The 23,751-nt window shown below is 44.0% G+C and overlaps 1 protein-coding gene across 4 annotated transcripts in view; it reads right to left on the bottom strand.

Moving 5' to 3' along the window:
• Positions 1–23,751, bottom strand: part of Sh3d19 (SH3 domain containing 19) — a 136,494-nt gene that overhangs the window by 18,130 nt on the left and 94,613 nt on the right. For all 4 annotated transcript variants that reach the window (XM_050158762.1, XM_050158761.1, XM_050158765.1 and 1 more), the window contains 8 exons: positions 23,478–23,520; positions 20,786–20,924; positions 20,511–20,664; positions 18,926–19,900; positions 10,888–10,995; positions 7,263–7,375; positions 2,284–2,345; positions 855–1,119 (listed from right to left, as the gene is read on the bottom strand). In XM_050158762.1, the coding sequence (XP_050014719.1) occupies positions 855–1,119; positions 2,284–2,345; positions 7,263–7,375; positions 10,888–10,995; positions 18,926–19,900; positions 20,511–20,664; positions 20,786–20,924; positions 23,478–23,520 (1,859 nt within the window). The remainder of the gene's footprint in view (positions 1–854; positions 1,120–2,283; positions 2,346–7,262; positions 7,376–10,887; positions 10,996–18,925; positions 19,901–20,510; positions 20,665–20,785; positions 20,925–23,477; positions 23,521–23,751) is intronic.

The following is a 23,751-nucleotide window of genomic DNA, read 5'->3' as shown; positions in this document are numbered from 1 at the left end:
AAAAAAAAAAAAAAACACCCAGAGAGAGCAAAATTAATCCTCAACTATCTCAATTACTGATAAGAACTTTTAACTAGTAGCTATTAAATGGGCCATGATAATTATGCTTACAAAATGGAAAAAAAAACTGTAAGAAAGTCCATTGATCTTAATAAAAATTTAATTTCTACTTCATTTAAATGCTCCTCATTTAGTGGGCAAAGCAGCTGTGAAGTACAAACTATGGCAGCAGATGAACCCTGGCACCATCACCTCCTCCCACGGGGGACCCTGCCATCAGTGGCTTAGACCCCTATATGCCTGCTTTCCCTTCCTGGTGTTTCTCCTAATACTGACAGCCCGTCTGGAAAACCCAGAGTTTTGTTGTTGTTGTTAGATTGTTTTTAAGGATTTATTTGTTTTATGCGTATGAGTATTTGGCTTACATTTATGTCTGTGAACCATGTGTGTCCTGAACTGGAGTTATGAATGGTCGTGAATTGCTATATAGGTGCCAGGAATCAAACTGGGGTCCTCTGCAAGAACAAGTGCCCCCTGCCGGAGGTGGTGGCGCACGCCTTTAATCCCAGCACTCGGGAGGCAGAGGCAGGTGGATCTCTGAGTTCGAGGCCAGCCTCGTCTACAAGAGCTAGTTCCGGAACCGGCACCAAAGCTACAGAGAAACCCTGTCTCGAAAAACCAAAAAAAAAAAAAAAAAAAAAAAAAAAGAACAAGTGCCCCGAACCTTGGACCAGGCTGGCCTCACACAGATCCACCGACCTCTGACTACCCCGAGTGCTGGGATTAAAGGCGTGCAGCACTTGGCCTGGCTAGAGTAATCCCTTAAGCACCAACATTTTGAAATTCCAGCTTACCATGTATTTCCTGTAGAGTGGGTGTCCTGGTTTGGGACGAGGGGGTAGCACCGGGTCTTGGCTTTTAAAGACCTGACTCTTGGCTCTTGAGAGTCCAGAGGCCAAATGACTTTGCTTTTTCTGGAGATCCATGTCAGAGGAGGACCGATTAAAAGGCAAATTTTTACTTGATGATTTGGTTGCGGAAAGTTTAGGCGGGGGTGGTCTCTCAGGGGCCCCTTTGGGAGGAGGCTTCCAAACTGGCATGACTTTTCCATGGACAGGTCTGAAAGGCAAGGGGGGTCATGAGTTAGCATTTCGATCTGATCTGATCTGATTAGGTTCTGCTCCACCCTTTCTTACACACACACACACACACACACACACACACCCCGCGCACACACACACACATATACATGCATGCGCGCACTCACACATATACACACACACACACACACACGCATGCACGTGCAAACACACACACATACACATGCACGCGCGCGCGCGCACACACACACACACACACACACACACACACACACACACATACAGAGCCTGGCACAGAAGTGAAGAGCTTTTCTGCTGCTAGGATACAATTTCCTATAACCTGCAGGGCATGCTATTTTTGAGCAAACAACTCTTGCATTAAACATGATATTGGAGGAGACGCCGTGATGTTCCAGCTTCCTCTTATCTTGCACTAGAGATTCATTAGTTCAAGACAAACAAGCATTTTCTGTCACCAGTTCTCTTAAGGTCCCAAACTGCTCCTAAACACACTGACTATTTCAGGAAGCTAAGTACTTTCTACTACAGCCTGAGACAAACGCTTATACATATGACGACATCAGGTACGTGTGCTTGGGTCCCCTGCGTAATTAGAAAAGGAAATCAAAGCCCCCTAATGTTCACAGCATAGGCGCTACTATTAAAACTCTTAATTTAGATTAGCTGAAAGCAAGCTCTGAAAATGGACTGGGACAGAAACTACTTTGAAAACCTTTTTCCTAATCTCTAAATGGAAGTAAATTTCAACACGCCAATGCCTTCTGAAAGCACAACGGCCTCTGGTTCGTACGCCTCTAGAGCTGGGGGCTAGGGCACTTCTGAGTTCCCCTCGGTGATGCTGAGAAACATGCCTGCCCCTTCTAACTGAGCAGACTCCAGCAGCGGAACTATTTTAGTCTGGAGAGTTGTCTTGTTTATTTGGAAAGAGTATCAGAAATTCATATTTGTGCTCTGTAGGGCTTTGGACAGCGTTGAAAGAAGAAAAGAGGAGAGCCCCATGACCTGATGTCACAAGCAGACTGTGGGCTGGCGGCCTGGACGGACTCATGGGTTTCTCTTCAAGGCAAGATCTAAGGCTCACAGCCCTGCATCTGGGCAACAGAGGACAGGAGCCAATTTTCCAAGGCATTCAATGCCTCCAATTGTCTCACATTTTACCTACCTTGGTGGCAACCTGGGGGGTCCTTGTACCAAGCCTCCCGATTCACTGATTTGCTCCGGTTCCTATAAATGTCACAGAAGGCCTTTTTAGTTAAAACTGACCTAGAACAAGAGTTTGCAAGAGGAACTGGAGTCTCGATATTATACATATACATACATCATACACATGTCATTTTATTAATTTGTTTATTTTTGCAACAGGGTCTCATTATGTAGCCCTTGCTGGCCTGGAACTGTGTAGACCAGGTTGGCTAGGAGCTCACAGAGATCCACCTGTCTCTGTCTCTAGAGTGCTGGGATTAAAGGCATGCGCTACCTACCATGGCAAGCCCGTAAAGCAGTATTTTGAAAATGGGGTTGGGTGCCCTAGATGGTGGTCTTTCTTTCTCTTTTCTTGCTAGAGTTTGATTCAGTTTTAATATAGGGTATTTCCTCACCCCAACTATGGTAGAAATCAAATGGTCCTGAGTTTAAACCACAGATTGAAGTGGGTGGTTATTTTGCTTTGGACAGTCAGATCCCCTCTTCCCTGCTGGGTAGCTTCAAAGCAAGCAGTGGGTTTTGAACTAAAGAAGTTAAGGACATAAAAACAAAACAAAACAAACCAAATCAAACCAAACCAAACCAAAACACCTGAGTGGCCTAAAGGGAAGACTTTGTGAGGAGAGAGAAGGGCTGGGAGAAGGGGATTTTGCCGACAGACAGCTTGTATGGGCTGACAAGGGCTTTGTGGGGAAGAGCAAAGGGGAGAGCCGGAAAAACTCAAGACAGCTCTAGCTGGACTCTGAAGCCAAGTGACAGACAGAGGATCTGAGAGTGGGGGGAGGGGGACGAACAGAGAGATTTCCCCAGTGGAGAAGCTCGGCCGTTCTTTCTCAAAGGTTTTCAGAACACTTTTTTTTTTTTTTTAAATCTGTGTGGGTGCTTTGCCTGCATGCATCATGCATGTCTGTGCGTCATGGGTGTGCCTGGTACCAAGAGAGGCCAGAAGAGGGCACTGGACGGCTGTGAGCTGCCCTGTGGGGCTGGGAACCGAACCCAGGTCCTCTGGAAGAGCAGCAGTGCTCTTAACTACTGAGCCGTCTCTCCAGCCCCCGGAACACATTTTTAAGGACTGGGAAATCATTCTTCTGTTGAATGAGAAATGAAAAGATCTCAAGTCCCAAACAGGGCGTTTTTGTTCTTTTCTTTTGGAAAAGTCCTAACTAAATTGTTCTTTTTTTTTTTCTATTGGAAAACTGAAAGAATTCACTACCAATTCACTTTCCCTTTTCTACCCCAACACACACCCGAGAAATGCTGCCTCTAAGATTGTAGGGGGGAGTGTCCAGCCCTTTAAAATTACATTGTATTAATAATTATTTAGTTATTGCTTAGGAATCTCTGGGAAAATTCAAACTGTTTCATCCATGTAACAAATGAGTTAAAACTTCTTTCCCCAATTTTTAAATTCATGCTATTTATAACGCTTCCTTAAATACCAAGTGATTAATCGCCAATAACTATGATAATTTAAACATGCTCCGATGTTTTAAAAATCTCATTTTTTAAAAAACAAATTAAGCTTGCCCTTAAAACTTGGCTTCACTAATGAGTTCAGTTAATGTAGTGAAGCAAGCCACCAGCTCATAAACCCTGCAATATTCCAGAATATAACCCACGCCGTATAAACACGCGGCTGCCTGTAATTCTTCCTGACAATCTCGCCATGATAAAACCATGCCTCTCCTTGGCCACCTTTAAAATTCAAGCAAACAAAGGTTAGCAGGGAAGGAGATTTTTTTAAATTGAATTTTCTCAAAATTTAGTTGTGGGAGGTGCCCTAATACTGAGGGGAAATTTAAGCAAAAACGCTAAGGAGTAACTTTGATATGGAAGGGTATCTGTCATACGGTGTACAACAACTATTAGCTGCAGTCTCGTGGGCTGAGACTTTTTTCCTTTTCTCATTTGTTTTCAGCAAAGCTGGACCACAACTGAGCTACATCCCAACCCAGTGATGGTGCACCTGTGGGAAATTAAAAGTATCCTTTTGATCTCCCATTTTTGACAGATTTTGAGTTGAACATGAAAGGCACATCCTGGAAGGCACTGGCGTACGCGACCCCCTCTGACACAGAGAAGAGGTGGCCCTGCTGCTGGCTGCAGTTGTCTTAGTATTTGCTCAACCTGGGTTGATGCCCAGGCTGCCAACAGTCCTCTGGATTATTGATTAGAGGCGTCCCCCTCCTCAGCATTCCGTACACACTGTGAAGACTTTCTGTGCCTTTTTAGTTCTGTCTAGTTCTGAGATCCTGGGACTCTGGTGTTTGAGAGGCTGGCTTAGGCCCAGGCAGAGACGGTTTTCTGGTTGTAGCATCTCTACAACGCCATCTTTCCACATCTGAATCATGCTTTAATTTTAGAAAAATTCCCTTTTTCCCCTTTCTTTTCAAGATGGGATCTTGCTGTGCAGCTTGGCCCAGAACAGAACTCACAATTCTTCTTAGTCTCCAAGTGCTAGGGTAACAGGTGTGTGTCAGCACGCTCAGAGCTTCCCAGGTTTCTGTGGCATTTTTAAAAAGGTAGATGTTTTTCCTTCTCTTAAGACCACGTGTGTATCACATGTGTGTTGGGATCGTGGAGCAATGGCCTAGGTATGTTTTGCAGGAGCCGACACGCCTTCTTAGAGCGGAGTTTAGAACAGCGTGCCTCTGGCACACTCTTCTGTGCGGCATGCCTGGATTCTAACATGAATCATGCAGGTTTCCTGAGTGCTGCAGAGCTTGTAGTTTCTTTAGGAGATGCTTTGGGACAGGCGAGTGCACACAGCTCCAGTGGCTCCCAGTGAGATGTGGCAACTGTAGCCACTAGATCTGATGAAGAGTTCCCTAGCACTCTGGTTGGGAGAAGAGCAGATGGGTTTTGTCCAGTGGCCAGCTTTTGTAAAAGGGGCAGTTAGTACCCTCCTGATCTGTAACAGTTTTGTTTTTGAGACAGGGTTTCTCTGTGTAGACCTGGCTGTCCTAGAACGTCCTCTAAAGACCAGACTGACTTCAGATTTAGAGATCTGCTGACCCATTTTCTGAGTGCTGGGATTAAAGGCATGCGCCACCACAGGCCGAGACATTGACACTTTCTTTTTCTTTTTTTTTTCTTTTGGTTTTTCGATACAGGGTTTCTCTGTAACTTTGGAGCCTGTCCTGGAACTTGTAGACCAGGCTGGCCTCAAACTCACAGAGGTGCGCCTGCCTCTGCTTCCCAAATGCTGGGATTAAAGGCGTGTGCCACCACCGCCTGGCTGACACAGACACTCCCCCCCCCCCCCAAGACTCTGTTTCTCTGTAGCTTTGGTGCCTGTCCTGGAACTAGCTCTTCTAGACCAGGCTGGCCTCGAACTCCCAGAAATCCGCTTGCCTCTGACTCCAGAGTGCTGGGATTAAGGACACTGACTCTTTCTTGAGGTCTTCACCTCTAGTCCTTATGACCTCTGGTCTAAATAAACTTAGTAAACAAACAAAACTTTCAGGCACGTGTTTGACCTCAGTCTGTAGAAATCTACACTTGTGAATTCAAAATCTGTTTTAGCGTGCCCTTTTCTTCAGGCTCAGTGTGTCTGTATCGTGGTCTGCTGCATGGAGGAGCTGGCAGGTGGCTCCAGTTCCCTCTGGGACAGATGCAGGAAGGACTTCCATTATGTTCAGGTGAGGCAGAGATGTAGGCGTGAACACAGATGCTCTTGGGTGGTGTCGTTTATCCTAACTTGTCTACTTTTAAACTCAGATGTGTGTTTGCAAGCTCTGCCCTTCACAGACCCTGTCACATGGGTTGCTGGACAGCGCACCTGCTCATCGTCCTCTCTGTTCCGTCCAGGAGCCTTGGAGAGAGGAAGCCTGAGGCCTTTGCAAGCAACCATTCCTTCATAGACGTTTGGGTTACAGTATGGCGGGGGGCCCTACTATCTACTTTTGGGTTTCCATGGCCCGGTTTTAATAGAAATTTATTAACAAGCACTTTGAAGATACAAATGATCACTAAATTTTAATTCATTCTACAGAAAAATCTTATTAACTTGGTATTGGCTAATTTAATTTAATGTCTTTTTCCAAAGGAATTTCTCTTCACTAGAAGATTGGATGGGTTTGCTTGTATGACGATCACAGCTAATGCACAGGGCAAAACTATTATAAAAATTGAACTGAATTGGTTTAAAGACTTTAAGAATTGATTTCTCTTGAAACAAGCCATAAAGATTACCCATCAGGAGAAAATTCTTAAAAATGCACAAGGGAATAATATTAAGGTCCTAGGTATGTTAACAAATGTATAGCAAAGCATTATATTTTAATTTATTTATTTTTCTTAAATTTCAGAATAAAAATTCTTAGGGTAGTTATCTTAAATTATTATCATTATTTTTTTTAATAAAAATAGTTTTAGTGTTTTAAAAAATCTGACAACTTGCCAGGCGGTGGTGGCGCACGCCTTTAATCCTAGCACTTGGGAGGCAGAGGAGGTGGATCTCTGAGTTTGAGACCAGCCTGGTCTATAAGAGCTAGTTCCAGGACAGGCTCCAAAACCACAGAGAAACCCTGTCTCGAAAAACCAAAAAAAAAAAAAAAAAAAAAAAAAAAAAAAAAAAAAAAAAAAAAAAAAATCTGACAACTTGACCAAATCTATTTCTACAAATATTAATTTTTTTGAAGTTTTAACAACCTCTTCATTATTATTATAGTGTCATATAAAAGACAATGCCATTGTATTGGTACAGGAGAAATTAGTTTATAATGAAGTACAATGAGTGAACCCAATGTTTCTATAGGGATCTGTAAAATGCTGACTATAACATAAATAAAGTAAGTCCATGAAGTTTAGCAATTGGGTTCTAATGAAATACTTCTAAAAATATAACCAACGATAAAATAATTTCAACAGCAACTGAAGATTTAGAACTGATCCAGAACTCTGCTGTAAGCCTAACAACTCTTCAGGATCACTTACCGGGTGTCTAGTCCTGTCCGTGTTACTGAACTTTCCAGATGCCGTACTGTAAGTATTTCCAACAGGCTTTTCAGCAGGGAGAGGAGGTGGGCATTGCGGCTCCTCATGTAAACCTAGGGAAGAAACAGAAGACAGATGTCACCAGCAATAGCTGGACAGTAGCTGGGCTCCTAGACAGTGAAGTAAGGAGAAAGAGCCCTCAGCAGCCCTCAGAAAACGGGCGAATGAGCTGATGTTACAATGTTACATGTTATAACAGAGGGATAGCATTGCTAAGAATGATGTGCCAGGCATTGACTCAGGCATTCCAATCATCCTGCCTGCATTAGATTCGTCTGGTCAACAAGTAGCCAGTGACCTATATGTGGCAATTTAGATTTTAGATCTTTCTTAAAGTGAAATAAAGTGTCCATTCCTTAGTTGTGCTAGGCACATTTACAGCACCCAGCAGCCACCGGGACATAGAGGCTACCATGGTGGCCAGCATAGATACATTACCAGAGGGCCTCATACTAGACAACACACTACCCATTTTATATAAACTGAAATTAAGAAAACCGTGAGTTACTTAATCTATTAATGTCAGTAATTGTCAGGTTTGTCCATCTGAACCCAAAGCCTGCCCTCATTCTAGTAAGACAGGGTCCTTAATAGGTGGAGTATGCAACCCTCCCCCACCCACAAATAACTAATTGCTTCTGATAATTTAGGTTAATGGCCATAATTAGCCTCGATCCAGAAACAATACCTTTATATCCAAACTACACCCTTAGCTCAGTAATATTCCCAACTTATTTTAGAGAAAGAAAATAGAGATGTGTGTGCAGAAATACCTCACGAGGGGGATGGGTATAACATATCACCGGAGGCTAAAGCCACCTTTTACACTGTCTGGGTGTAGCCAGGAAAAGTATATGAGAATTCTCATTTGTTCAAATTTCCAGCCCCAATGAAAAACCTCTCACAAGAGGATGATCTGCAGGTCCCTGCTTTATCCACAGACAGGGAAACAGTCTCAAAAGGAGAAAAATGTCCCAGCCAGTTACTAGGAAAATAATGATTTAAGATGGGCAAGTGTTTAAAAACTGTGCCGATGGCGCAGTGATCTCACAGAGGACCCAGGTTCGATTCCCGGCACCCACGTGGCAGCTCACAGTCATCTCTCACTCTGGTGCTAGGGGACCCTGACATCTTGTTTTGGTTTCCTCAAGCACTGTAAGCATACGGTACACAGACACACATGCCAGCAAAACGTCCATTAAAAAACAAACTCACAATGTTAAAAATTGTACTAATAGAATTCTGCGGCATTGAGTTTTGCTGGAACTAACTCTTTGGAAGCTATTTTAGCAAATCAATTCTCTAACACCCAGCAGGGAAGATTCACCTTTTTGATAGTTCCTGGGGTTTTGTTTGGAAAATAATTTAAGATGGTTCCTTGGCTTACCCTTTCATGATTTCAGCGTTATTAACCCAATTTAGGAGACATAAACAGCGGGCCCTACACGGCTCACACTTAGGGATGCATGCTTTTCTGGGCTGTTAGCTGGTGCTCAGAACTTAGACTGTAAAATGGGACCATCTCCCCTCTCCTTCTTCTCCTTCTTCTTCTTCTTTTTTTTTCTGAGGTAGTGTTTCTCTGTGTAACAGTGCTTGATGTCTTGAAACTCGCTTTGTAGACCAGGCTGGTCTCTAATTTGCAGAGATCTGCTTCCCGAGTGCTGGGCTTCAAGGCCTGTGCCACCACGGCCTGATGTAGGACCAACCGTCTTTAGAACTAGCAAATCACAAGACTGGCTGACGTGAACACTTCCTTTCCTTCCAGACAGCTGGGATTCCAGAATCCGCCAGTTCCTAACGGTGGCTACGTAACTAGCCTCAGTTAAAAGAGTGTGCAAGGCAGCGCAGGAAGCTGCCCTATTTAACACTATATTGTGTGTTGTCTGAACTCGTTGTAGGGAGCCAGGAGGAAGCCCTGTGTGGTGTGAAGATTCCTGGAAGCTTATCTCTGGTTTCTGTCACACCGTACCCCATTTGCCTTTCCCCTGGGTGGATTCTGTCTCATTTACTTTTGCAGTAATAAGTTATAACCCTGAACACTGAGTTCCTGTGAGGAGTCCTAATAATTTATTGACTTGGGGTGGCCTTGAGGGCACCTGGCATTGGAGACTAGAATAGAGTTCAGTGTAAACCTTGAGAGAGGGCTGGATTCCAGTCTTAGCAAGTCAAAAACAAACAAACAAACAAACACAAAAGGGTCAACTCAAAACCCACATGAGGTTCCAATAATATTCGTGATCTTTATATTTTACTACGCCTGTTAAATTCACAATATAAGGTAACAGCAAGCAGGGGAATAACCCAATGAGCTATGGTTTTGCTCCTTTCTGACTGTATCACACCATCAAAGGCGATTACGCCACCATTTCCTTAATCAACACTACGGTATAACCTTCAAAGAAGCACGACCTGCTGGAATTTCAGAGCCTTGACTTTCTCCTCATTTTTCACAGCAACTCAGTTCTATTTCTTGTTACTGGCTGAGCGCTATTGGTTAATCACAAAACCACCGAGAGACCAAAACCAATAGGATGCTTCTCTGTAGTATTTTAGAGAAAAGCCAGTCCCCTAAATTCAAGTGTATGCTCCTGTACACGCTCCTGTACTCCAGCCCTGGACATCGTACCCCGCGTGACTGTCAGGCGGAATCAGCAGAACCTCCCTTCAGACGAAGGCAACGGCGCCTCCTAGGGGCCGCGCGAAAGCACTGCAGGCAGGAATGAAATAGCTGAGTGATTGCTCTAAAACCCACAATTTTTTTCTTCTCTTTTCTTTTTCCTTTTCCCTCCCTCCCTCCTTTCTTTCTTTGTGTGGCCAAAGATGACCTCAAACTCCTGATTTTCTTCCCTCCACCTTCTGAGTGCTAGGATTACAGGTGTGCACCCTCTCTTCCGGTTTTACAGACTTTAAGGAAAACTGAACCCAGGGCTTCCAGCGTGCTAATCAAGTATTCTACCAAAAGAGTCACAACCCCAATCCTAAACATCAAATTTATTTTTGAAGTACTATCAAAACTGATACAAAGCTTCATTGACTGTGTGATTTAAAAAAAAAATCAACTAAGGAAGCACACACACAAAATCTAGCATTAAACCAATCTTAAGATACTTATTTTGTAATTTAGTCATCCTAAGAAGCACAATTGTAATTTTCTAAAGCTTTTGGGTATAGTTCTTTGCAAAATTCACACACTGCCGTATGAAGATTGAGCTGACTGGAACAATATACCCATGATAGACATAGAGAATTTCACTTGCTATTAGTTCCATTGCTTCTACCCCCATCTTTACCAGAGGCACTGATGATATGGAATACTGTGATTGTTCTCAGAGCTACTGTCTCCTATTCTCTTTGTCTAAGACCAACCTTAGAGAAAAAACAGATTACTAACTGACAGTGAGAATTCTCCAAAGAACTGGGAGAGAACGCCTTGCTCCAGGATTTCTGGGACCACGAGTGACAAACAGCAGGTTATATATAATGTCAGAAGCAGACATTGATAAGTTAATCCAGACTTCTCCTCAGTTCTTGGAGGAGTAAGTTAGAAAGACAGAGAAGAGCTTACATTTTTCTGGTTTGGCTGGGATTCGAATGACGGTAGGCTTCCTGGTGGGCGCTGGTATGGAGGCTCTTTCTTTTGTCGGTTCTGTTTTTGTGGGGAGCTGAAAGGGATCTAATGAAAAACATAGTTTATTTTTGCATGTTTTAGTTAACACGGACTCAAACAAAAAAGCCTCATTCATAATTTAAGAGTCATATTTTTCATGCCCCAGGGAAAACTATTCATGGATAAACAAAATCTCAGTTTGCAGAGACAAAAACAAAGTTGGAGCTCATAAAAGGAAATACTTTAGTACCCTGTAAATAATTCATATGGCTTTTCTTCCTCTGTGACGGGAGAGATCCAGGACAATCCTGAATTATGTAGAAGCTAGCTTTCAGGGGAGTGCAATCATTTCATAAATGTCTGCCTGCAAATGAGGGGTAACTGCAACAAGCAGTCTTTCTAGACAGCAACACCCCCGGGGTCCCACAGGGGCTCTTCCCTCCCGTCCCTGTGCTCACCAGTGGCCTCCTCCTCCGCCGCCTGTGACCTGACGCAGGAAGGGGCCCAGCTGTGTTAGATTTAACTTAGTGAGGGCATATTTCCATAATGTGGAAGTAATGAGGGCCTCTTATTCCAGAAATAAAACATCATCCTTCAAATGTTTAACTTTGGGGCAAAGATATATGATTTAACATTTCTCCATCTTCATTAATTTATTTTAAGTGAATCAGATATGCCTAGGGTATTTTAAATCAAAACACAACTATAAACCCATTTTTTAAACGGAAAGAAATGAACTTTAATGTAAATGCTCTTTTCATTATTTTAGAAACGTGTCTAGAAAAATGTTTGTATGTGAGTCTGGAGCGATGGTTCAGCAGCTAAGAGTACTTGCTGCTCTTGCAGAGGACCCAAGTTCAGTCCCCAGCACCCACACCAGGCCTGTAACTCCAGTTCTAGGGGATCCACTGCCTCTCCTGGTTTCCATGAGAACCAGGCACACGTGTGGCGCATACATATGCATGGATGTACCCCCCCCCCAATAAATCTTTAAAAACCGTTTGCAGGTGTGGGTATGCATAGGTGTGTGTGTATGTGTGTTTGCTTGTTCACACGCATGCGCACAGGTGTACAGAGGCTGGAAGAGGATGCCGGGTGTCCTGCTCTGTCTTTCTTGTCCCTTTGAGGCAGCCTATTTAACTGACCCTGAGGCTTGCTGCTTTGTGGTTGGGCTGACTGGCCAGTGAGCTCCAGTGGTCTCTCTATCTTTGCCCCACTTTGAGCTGGGGTTGCAGATGCACCCGCCCATACTTGGACTTTATGTGGATGCTGGAGACCCAAATTTGGGCCGTCATGTTTGTGCAAGCACTCATACCCGCTCATACCCACCATCTCCCCAGCTCCTATAAAAGTGTTTGAAAGACCGGAAACCCAAGGCTTGGGAGATAGGTTGGTTGGTAAAAGGTTTGTCATGCAAACATGAGAACCTGGTTCGACCCCTAGACTTCATAGAAAAAGCTTGGTGCCCTGAGGAAGCAGAGGCAAGAGGATCCCTAGGGTTGGCCTGCAAGTAGAAAAGGGGAGCGCCAGGTTCAGTGAGAGACTCCGTTTAGAATAAAGGGAGAGCAAGAGATGAAGGAAGTCGATGTCAGCCTCTGGACTCTGCATGCACACAGGTGTGTGTACCCACACAGACACACACACACAACACACAAACATGCACAACATGCAGACATTACATAACACAAACACATACAGACACATACACATACAACACACAGACATACATAACACATATACACAGACACACACACACAACACACAGACACATACACAGGCATACACACACACACACCATCATAAAAATAATTTTAAAAAGATGGGAGACCTGAAGATAAATAGAACAGCAGAAATAAAATGACAAGATCTATAGCATCTCCCCTTTCTCTTCGTCACTTCTTCCCCGGCCACTGCGCTATGCTGCTTCCTTGGTCTTCTGGAACCTAGAACTACCAGCCTCCCCCACCCTCTACAAGCTGCAGAAGCTTGACCATACCTTCCAACATCCTCAACCCTTACCCCAAACCTCAGCTACTACAGACCATTTTTCAGAATCTCCCAGGTCTGTTTTCTCTCTCTCTCTTTCCTCTCTCTCTTAATAAATCTTTATTTATTATGTAAATAATGTTCTGTCTGTATGTATGCTTGTATGCCAGAAGAGGGCACAAGATCTGTTGTGAGCTTGCTGGGAATTGAACTCAGGACCCCTGGAAGAACAGCCAGTGCTCTTGACCTCTGAGCCATCCCTCCAGCCCAGGCCTCTGTATTCTACTTGCAAAAGGATCAAAGAGTTAAGAAAAGGATCAAAGCTGATAATGTTCTGTGTAATCAACCCTTCATGTGGTATTTCTGCTATAGCTGATGTTTCTGGCATTTCTAATCTGTTGGTTATTGGTATAGTTTTTGACAAGCGATGATCGGTGGATGAGTTTGGAGGGAGAAGAAAATGTTGACCGTGAAATGCCTGAAATTGGAGTCCGGGCCAATATACTACCTATAGGTTTCACAATCCAGAGTAGGCGGGTGTGTGCACAGCAAGAGCACAGGGTGAGTGGTGGACAGAGAAAGGAGATGCTGTGGAGAGGCGGGCACAGGAAGACCCGAATCCAGCTTGCTGGAGAGGCTAGCTTCAGGAAACCCTGCCTCAAATCGGCACTCTGCAGAGGGCAGATCTCAACAATCCTGTCAAAGGGCCAGCCACATTGTCCTAGGATGAAGGCTGGAAACACAAGAAGCTATGCTACAGTTCATATGCAAAGAACTCTCAGCCTCCTCTCTTCTGAGCTGCGCTTAAGTAACTGGCTTGGCCACACGTTATTATTCTGCTATGTGTGCCTTGGTGAACACCAGTGTCCCAACACTGGAGACTGCAGGAATGGTGTGGTGATGGGTTCCAGCTGCATGTTGTGCCGGGCTGGGCTCCATCCGACAGACCACAACCAGAGCTGACCAATCAAAGAAGAGGAGGACCAAGGGCCTGGCTTTTATCTCGATGATGGTGGAACCGGGGCCCTATGCACGCCAGGCAAGCTCCCTCCAAATGAGGCACACCCCCAATTGCTGAAGCTTACTTTTTTCTCCCGAATGTGGGCGACATACAAAGCAAGTGTGGCACGTCCCTTTGTGTTTGGGTGCTGCAGGGAAAGCCTGGAAGGAGGCCACATCGCTGGCATCTGTTCAAAGATCCCAAGTTTGTGACCTTTGGTCCTGAGCCTTAGTTTTAAAAATTTACTTCAGAAATGAAAACACTGGAAGTAAATTTTATGGGAGTGAATATTAGAGGATTGTTTTTTAAAAGAAATGAAACGAAAGCAAAATACAGGGAAACAACCTGAATATCAACTGGGGAACCCTGAGTTAACTTCAAAATACTTTCATTTTATGATTGAAGAAAAAATTGATGGCAAACATTTAAAAAAATATACTGTAAGAAAGAGCTTAAAAAAAAAAGAAAGAAAGAAAAATTAATTACTTTTCTCCCCAATGGTTTGGAAGCAGTTTTCAAGGTGGAGATATTAGGTATAAGGAAACAATAGGTTGAATTGGACTATTAATCTGAAGAGATGTTGTCAATAAATCTTAATGCTTTGTAGCCAGGCATGGTGGTGTTTGTGTCTTTAATCCCAGCACCCAGGAGGCAGAGGCAGGTGGATCTCTGAATTCGAGGCCAGCCTGGTCTACAGAGCTAGATCCAGGACAGCCAGGGCTACACAGAGAAACCCTCGCTCAAAACAAAACAAAACAAAACAACAGAACTAAAATCTCATTGTTTTCCAAGGCAATAATAATACTAACAAACAATAAGAAACCATAGCTCTCAGCTACTGCTCCAGCACCAGGCTGCCTGACTGCTGCATGCGCCCTGCTATGATGGTCTATGATAGAACTATCTGTAAATACGTATTAATCTCATTGGTTAATAATTGGAGATGACTGGCCTATAGCTGGGCAGGAAGAGATTGGGTGGGAGAGCCAGACTAGGAGGACGCTGGGAAGAAGAAGGGCAGAGTCTGGGGAGTCTCAAGGAGATGCAGAGAGAAGCAAGATAAACATGTCCTGCTGAAAGAAGGTATGGCCACGTAGCAGAGGGTAGATAGGAAATATGGGTTAATTTAAGTTGTAAGAGCTAATTAGTAATACGCCTAAGCTATCAGCTGAGCACTTATAATTAGTACATCTGTGTTATTTGGGGAGCAGCTGGTGGAACAGAGCTGACTGACGGTCGAGATGGAAAACTACCTACAACGGTCATGAACTCTAACCCTCCAAAACCATAAGACCCAAATAACTCTTTCTTCTACACGTTGCCTTGGTCATAGTGCTTGGTCACAGCGATAGAACAGTAACAGACACACAGGCATGTATTATCTCCAGTGTTCTTTAGAACAAGTTCTTAATCTGGAGCCCAGGAATGGTCAGGACATGCTGAATGTTGCACCTCAAACTGTTTGTGCATCAGCTAATGGACACCTTTGGAAAGGAGATAAAGAAGTCCCAGTCGGCTTCAGGTTCTCAGGATCCTGTGACCCTACCCGAGTGTTAACAACCTCGTGGCGATAACTCTTATCAGAGGCTGCTCACGCACCCCAAGACAAATGTACCGTCCAATGGCATCTTTTCTGTGTTTTCACTTGCCGTGTTCATTCTGTCTTCCTTCCAGTCCCTCATATCAACACCAATTATTCTACCCGTGTCGCCAAACAAGCAGGCCCTCCTCATCCATGCCTGGCCGTCATAGAGACACTGACGATAAAGTCGTCTTCTAGCCATTACCTGTCTGTCACTGCAATTAGTTCCCCCATCTCTGGCTTGCTTTTCTGTCATTTCTCTCCCTGGAGTTTTGTTAATAGCAGAGCTCGGCTGCTAAGCTATTATTCTGGTCTGTATAATGGAGTTGACAGTAGAAATATTCTACCTTTTTTATTTTTTTATTTTTTTGACAACTGGGTATGATTTGTAAGGGTGTGAAGTGGAATCGCTAATACTTCTTGGCTTTATTACATTAACCTGGAAGGCATTCTACCTAAGAAATGAATCCAGTATTAAATTGTCTGTTTTATGAGTTTTCCTTTAATAATTTTTCTAATCTTTACAATGTTTCCATAGTGTCAGGTATTTTCTGATCTCTATTTCCTGAGATTAATATGGCAACTTGATTTTATGAACACTTTTATTGGTTTTTCATTATATTTGAGGGAAGACAAAGAGAAGCGATGACATTATTTCTGAGTTTTCTTCTGTGTTCCTCCCCCAGTTTCTGGCTGATACCTGGACCAATTAGGCAAGGGTTCAGAGAGGCCACGAACCTTCATTTATAACGACAATGCCACCGAAACAACAGCAAAGCCTCACAGAATCCCCAGTCAAAAACCAAACGAAAAATTCATCAGTGCCGAGGGGCTGAGGTGACCCCGAAGACCTCCGGAGGGGAACAAGTATGGGGAGCCACAAGGCCAGTGTGCACTCTGGAACAATCCCTCAGGCAGCCATAGTTCAGCCGGCGATGAAAAGCTTGAGCGAGCTCAGTTTAGAAGAAAGCCGCCGTGATCTCATCACAAAGGCTGGAAGTGGGGCAGTAGACAGGGATGGAAGGGAGGAGGCCGCTCTGAGGATGGGCCACAAGGTAAGGTCAGCAGGTGACAGCGGCTTAACAGATGTGAGAGCAGAAAGGAATCATTACACCCAGTCTACAGTAGTGCAGGGCTCTCCTACACAACCACGTCAGCCCCAGTAACATCCTCCATGATAGGGTATTTTTTTTTTCTTCGAGACAGGGTTTCTTTGTAGCTTATTGCCTGTCCTGGAACTAGCTCTTGTAGACCAGGCTGGCCTTGAACTCACAGAGATCCACCTGCCTCTGCCCCAAGAGTGTTGGGATTAAAGGCGTGCGCTACCCCTGCCTGGCAAGGGGTATTACTATGGTATTTTATGTATGAGGAAACAGAGGTTCTTTGAGGGTAAGGGAAATGCTAAAAGTCACACAGCAACTGTGTGAGAGAGCCTGCTCTACTCCAAATCCAAATAGTTAGATACCCTGTGATGCAGTGAGGAGACTCAGGGATGGCTTCTGTCTCTCTAGGGAAGGCTGTTCGTGTGAGGCTGTCACCAGGGGAGGTGAGGCAATAGAGGGGGTAGGTTTACAAGATAAACAGTGGACTCCCTATGACTTCATAGTCAAGAGCAATGGTTAGAGTCAGGTGAGGCATACAAATGATATATTTTGCCAAAAGACGGCCCTCATAATTAAACGTTGTGCAATGAAGTGGTAGAAATCAAGGTGCTGAGGCATGGAACTATAGCCTCGCCGAATGTCTGCTGTCCAGCTTCCTGTCTGAAGATGTCTTAATGATACAGAAGAAATTCCAGCGTTTTAACCAGGTTTCCATCCCACAGTACCTAGTAGGTGCTAAAAAGGCAATGTATGTTTGGTTTGCGTTGTTTACCCATCTCTGTCCGTCTCTGATCCTGGTAACATCAAAAGGTTTGGATAAGAAAATGATATTGGCAACCACATTAAAAACGTCTCTCAGGTTTTGCTTGGCTGAGGGAGTCCTCAAAATGTTGGGTAGCTAACGTCATGTGAAAAATAAACAAGGCAGAAAAAAGACCCCTGGGGATGCAGATCAGTGGGCAGCACAATGAATGAAGCCTCGGGTTTGACCCCCAGTCATACACAAATCTCAGTGGACACACACGCGCGAGCACATACACACGCATACACACGCGCATGCACAAGCCTTGGCAGGGAAAGCAGTTTTATGACAAGAGGCACTGAAAGTCTCTCTGTCTGTTTACTTTATCTGCAAAGTGAGGCCAATGATGCCCTGCTGTTTCTGTATCAAATCAAATTATGTTTGAGTTGTATGCATTAAATAAGAATAGTATTCATCTCTGTGTTAGAGCCATCGGAACACTCAATACGGCCTAATGTTTGCCCTCTGTCTTTTGATGGATATGAGGCATGTCCTTTTGCTTCATCTGCCAAAGCCAGTTGTATGCATTAAATATTTAACAAATACGTCCGCTATCACGTACACGTAAACAAGATTTTTTTGTTTGTCTGAGATAAGTCTCAGGTGTAGCCCAGGTTGTCCTTGAACTTGTGACCTTCCTAACTTAGTCTCCCAAGTGCTGTGCTGATATCTAGCTATCCTGTTGGCCGGACTTTGGCTTTGAAATAGTATGTTCTATACCATTCTGAGGCATGCTTAATATTTATAAGATAACAGTTAAACTCTGGAAAATACTTTTAAGTTTATATCCCCACAAATTTCATCCAAATAAGCAAACAATAGTAAAGGGAATTTTATCAGTGATCTGTGGAGCAGCTTAGCTTGACAGACGGAAGATAAGCTTTACTTCACGGAGAGAGAAGCTTTGCTATCTCAACAGCGTGAGGAAAGAAAACATTCTCTTGGCCTTCAGGAAATTTAATTATCCTGATCTTGGCTGCCGCTGACAATTGTTGAGTTTTATTTACAGAAATTTGCATTGTCAAGAGCACTGTGAGGGGCATGGGAAAGTCTCTGGAGTGGGTGCTGGCAATCACTCTTGCAGGATCCTTCCTCAAGCAGGCCTTTTGGCTCTCAGTGAGGACCCCTGTGGGGTCACCACCTGAGTCTCCCTCTGTGAGAAACTTCCATCTCATTCTCCAACTGCTAAGTTCAATGTAAGGCCTGACCTTCAAACTGCTCTTAAGGGAAATCAGTCCCACAACAAACTGATCCCCAGCCCCGGTCTCCTCACCTCTGGCCCATATACTAAAAATTCGTGTATTTTAACATCTCTCCATCACTCTCACCTCCCACCTCAGGTTCTCCTTTCCCTCTGTGTCCTGAAGTACTCACTCCATGTCTCTTATTTCTGTTATATTATCTTGGAACACACACCACCCCCCGACCCTATGCATGGGTAAGTACCCAAAACCAAAACAGTGACACGCACTGTAGACACCACTGATGAGTCGGGTTCCCCTCCGCTCCAGAGTTTAACTCACCTAGAACCGTCTCAGAACCGAGGTGTTCTTCGGCTGGGCTCCCTGAGGTGGGCAAAACATCATCGTCAAAGCTGATGAGGTCAATGTCCCCCAGGGCCTTGCTCTGCGGAGCTGGGACTGGAGGGTTGGCTGGAGGCCCTTCTCCCGGTGACCTGAACGCTTTGGCTTGGGATGCTATTGAGAGGCGGGGAGGAACCGAAACCAGTTTTGGTGGAACCGAAGGGTAAGCTGGGACATCTGGGGAGGCAGATTTCTTCGGCAGCAAAGGCCGGGGAGCAGGAGTTGGGATTTTCTTCCCCGCATCAGGGTGCTCGGCCACGGGCCTTCCTCCCGGAATCTCATGGTTCACACTGCGTGTAAGGCCAGGAGTTGGTTTCTTTGGCAATTCAGGTTTGGTTACTGGGATGCTCCCGGCTTCTTGTGGCAATGAGGACGGGGTGAGCCCTTCTCTGGAAGCCACCTTCAGCCTGTTTCCCGTCCAAGAGTCCCACTGTCCAGAAACCCTGTTAGCAGCAGGCTTGGGCGCCACCGAGGGTTTTCCCGAGGAAACAGCAGGTTTCGGGGGAACGGTGCGAGGGATAATCTCTGGTTTCTTGGGCAGTTCCGAGATGTCTGTATTTGTCTGACCCTCAAAGGCTTTGATCCTGGAAACAATATTTTGGCTTTGTTCTGTGTTCATCATGTTCATCACGGCCTGACTATCAAAGCTGCAGGTACTGTCCAGCAGCCAGCTTTCTCTTGAGCCCGCTGGGCTTCTCTGGATCCCTTTCTCTTCGCCGTTACTATCTCTAGCTACTGGTCTGAGGTTGCTCTTTGATCTTGGTCTTGGCACTGGACATCTTGTAGCACTGGGGTTTTCAGGACAATTTTGCTCTTCAGAAACATCAAAGACTATTAAAGGCGCCACACTTGGTGGGGGATTACCAGCTGGGGCTGCCGGAGAAACCTGAAGAGGCTTGAGAGGCGCCTGTAGGGCTGACAGGACCAAAGGAACAAAGCAAAGTTACCATGCTATCTTTTGAAAGCAAAAAAAGAAAAAGAAAGACATACAGAAAGAAAAAGTCATTGCAAAACCACTTACAGGAGTGTATAACTTGCATTTGTTTATATAACACAATCATTGTGTAAATTAAAGCACCATTAGATTCCTAGTTCTCATCAGACATCACAGGAACCATTTCTATCTGGTTGTCAAAATCCCAACAACTTGAATGCTTTGCTTTCCAAGGCAAGTCACTCTCCCCACTCTCTCCCTAATAAAAGACCCTGAAGAAGTCCAGAGAACAGTCTCCCTCAGCATCTTAACAGCTCAACTTGTTAAATGTAAACTCCTTCTTCATGGGAATAGAGGGAACCCACAGTAATGCAGATGAGTTAAACAGGCTATTTTTTGAGATATGGGCCAGAGACTGGGGTTGCAGTGCTCGGGAAAGATCAATTATAGCAATTGCTGCATATCCAAATTAAGAAAGTATACGGTGGTCATGGAGCCTAGGAAGCAGGGCTCAATAAATTATGTATGACTTGTGAATTATTTTAAAGCCTGGAGGCCGGCTGATTAGGTAAGACCAACTACTTGCATTACTTTGAGGCAGATCGCTGTCTATTTCTTCCGGAAAGTCGGTCTGAGTTGCAGAAGTAATCGTTCTCCTTGGCGTGGCAGCGGCATTATTGTTATTGGTAGTGTTAACCTGAACTTGGTTGATTTCTTTTATCACTTGCTCATAGGAGGGCGGGAGCTGGAAAGCAAAGAACGAAAATTGCCTGCATCTATGGGCAACAGGCAAGGTGCTTCAAGTCTCATTGTCAGAACCTTTGAGTTTAATTTGAAAAAGAAAATGCAAAGCGGTGTCTACGAACCTCAGCAGGAACCAAGTCATTGGGTCTCCAAGGGCCTGCTACGGGAGTGGAGGGAAATCCCAGTCCCGGTGGTGGAGCTCCTGGGAACCACGAGGCCGGCCTCAGGGGCTCTGCAGCCACAATGGTGATCTCTGGGCGCCTGGAAGATGGAGCCCCAGTGAGGTTCTCAGTAGGAAACAAGTTACCATCATCAGAGACTCAGGGTGACAACCACTTTCCATCAAAAAGCATCCAAATCTATTAGAGGTCTCCGAACGGTCTTTCTGGTCCTGGTGGCTGCATAGTATAGCCAGGCAGGCTTCCAGAGAGCGGATGACCACAATCCTCCAAGAATCTTGAACTAGGCCTAGTGCATTTGGCCCTGCTTTGGTTGATAGTGGACAGGGCTAATTCAGGCCTTTCAGTTTGGTTCCACAGCTCTCTTGTTGGCTAGCGGAACAAACAAATGTGTGGCACACAGTAGAACAAAAAACTGGTAGTGGACTTGTTTGGGTTCCTGTGGTGATAAAGTATGTACAGAGTGCAAACTCCCATGTGATGAATACCATTGTTCTCACTCTATCTCTGCCTCAACTCGAAGTTACCTTTAAATGTTTTAAATTCACATGTTTACCTTGAGAACCTGGTGTCATATACACACACCCCTAGTCAATTCTATACATGACTTGATGATTTATCTGGTATATTTGTGTTGTGGTGACTCAGGAGAACCTTCCTTTACTACTCTTAGTCTACAGTTTTGTTTGTTTGCTTTCATTTATTTATTTTTTTTGAAGGCAGGGTCTCATTGTGTAGCTCTGTTGTCCCGAAACTCACTATGTACACCAGGCTAGCCTCCAAGTCAGATCTGCCTGTCTCAGCTTCCTGAGTGCTGGGGTGAAAGAGGTCACCACTATGCCTGGCTTCCGAGTCTGTTATGCTTTATTTTCAACGTGCTTTTCTAGCAAACTCCAACTATGTGACCCTGGGAAGGCCAGCCAACGTCCCTGAACTTCAGTTTCTTATCTAATAAACAGGAATGATGATATTTATTTTGTCTTCTCTAGCACTCCATGGAAACAGAAAGTATGTTATCAAAACTGTGCACATATACACACTCTCTTGCTAGCTTGTGAAGTATGGTTAAGTTTGAACAAAATTCCCTAGAACCCCTTTTCTAACTAAGAGTTACCTGTTAATGTTGAACACCATACATATACATTAATCCCCTTGACAACTGACGAGGTGGGTTTGGCCAGCATTTTACAGAGAGGGACATGGAAGCTAAGGAGGTACAGTAGCTTGTCTAAAGTCATATGATAGGAAAATACTGAAGTCAGGATTTGAACTTGGCTCTGTCTCAGTCTGAAGTCCTTCTGCTGGGATAAGTGTCTCAGGCCTGTAATCCTAACTCTCAGAAGGCTGAGGCTGGGGGTGCAGCAAGTCCAAGTCTTTCCAGGGCTACATAAAGAGTTCTAGACCAGCCTGGGTTACTGAGGGAAACTGCCTCCTTATTGCACTGACCAAAATAGTCCTTGCTCTTCACTATTCTTTACTGTATTTTGAAAAAGTTGAAAGCATTGGGCCCCAATTTGTAGGAAGGAGGCTGCTAGTTAGTTCCGGCCATTTAGCCCTGAAATAACCACACAAAAACCTTATTATTTAAATCACTGCTTGGCCCATTAGCTCTAGCTTCTTATCAGCTAGCTCTTACATTTTAATTTAACCCATTTCTAGTAATCTGTGTGTTGCCACGTGGCTGTGGCTTACGGGGTAAAGTTCTGTCTGGCTCTGGAGGGGCTACATGGCTTCTCTTGACTGCCCTTTTTTCTCCCAGAATTCAGTTTAGTTTTCCCCACCTACCTCTCTTCCCCTATGGCTCTGCTATAGGTCCAAAGCAGTTCCTTTATTAACCAATGATATTCACAGCATACAGAGGGAATCCCACATCAAGCAGGGATGTTGACTCATAAAAATTTACCCATTCATTTATCTACCTGTCCATCCTTTCATTTGTCTATCTGCTCTCCATTCATTCATCTACCTACCTACCTATCATCTATCTATCTATCTATCTATCTATCTATCTATCTATCTAATCTTTCATCTATCTACCTACCTACCTACCTATCATCTATCTATCTATCTATCTATCTATCTATCTATCTATCTATCTATCATCTTTCATCTATCTACCTACCCATCATCTATCTATCTATCTATCTATCTATCTATCTATCTATCTATCTATCTATCTATCTACCTATCTATCTATCTATCCATCTATCCATTCTTTTCTTCTCTTTCTATTTACCTCTCTACCATGTATCCATCTATATACCCATCTAGCCTTTTCTGTTACCGTTCTGACTCATTTTCTACCCTGTCCTCCATTTCTATGTCTAGGTAACATTTATTAGTTCTTATAAAGAACAGATTATTTCTCAAAGTCAGTATAATAACATTTACATCGAATAGTTGCTTAATAATTAATTTAAAATTGAATCCGGCAAACAGAGAAGAAGCTTTTAAGGCCTGTGTTACTTCTCTAAAGCAAAACCTTCATTTCTCAAACTTAGAGATTGATTCAGAGATGTGTTGGCGAGGCAGAGCTCAGAATAACACTGTTTGCAAAGGTGAAATAATCTGCTAATTATGAGATACTTTAATTTACATGATCAGAATATCCCCTCTACTATAAATGTAACCATACCTTCTATCCCGATGAAGTTCACTCTGAATACAGGTCCGAGAAGCTAGGAGAGAAAAGATAAGCTAGTGTAGCACCATATTAGTGCATTCAGTAAAGAATCGATTTCCGTAGAGGACACAATTAGAAACACATTAGCTTACAAGGACAAATATAGAAGGTGATTACCATTAATAGCTCTAAGAAAAATAAATCAAAATGATCGCTTCGGATATGGCACAGATAATTATAATCATATATTTGTATTGCAGAAGAAAATAATAGATTTCAAATAGCA

The sequence above is a fragment of the Alexandromys fortis genome, unplaced genomic scaffold (assembly GCF_014885135.2).
Source record: "Alexandromys fortis isolate MF-2015 unplaced genomic scaffold, M_Fortis_MF-2015_v1.1 scaffold_102, whole genome shotgun sequence".
Lineage (NCBI taxonomy): Eukaryota > Metazoa > Chordata > Mammalia > Rodentia > Cricetidae > Alexandromys > Alexandromys fortis.
The sequence above is the reverse complement of the archived record's forward strand: the minus strand, read 5'-3'. Positions and strand labels throughout refer to the sequence as shown.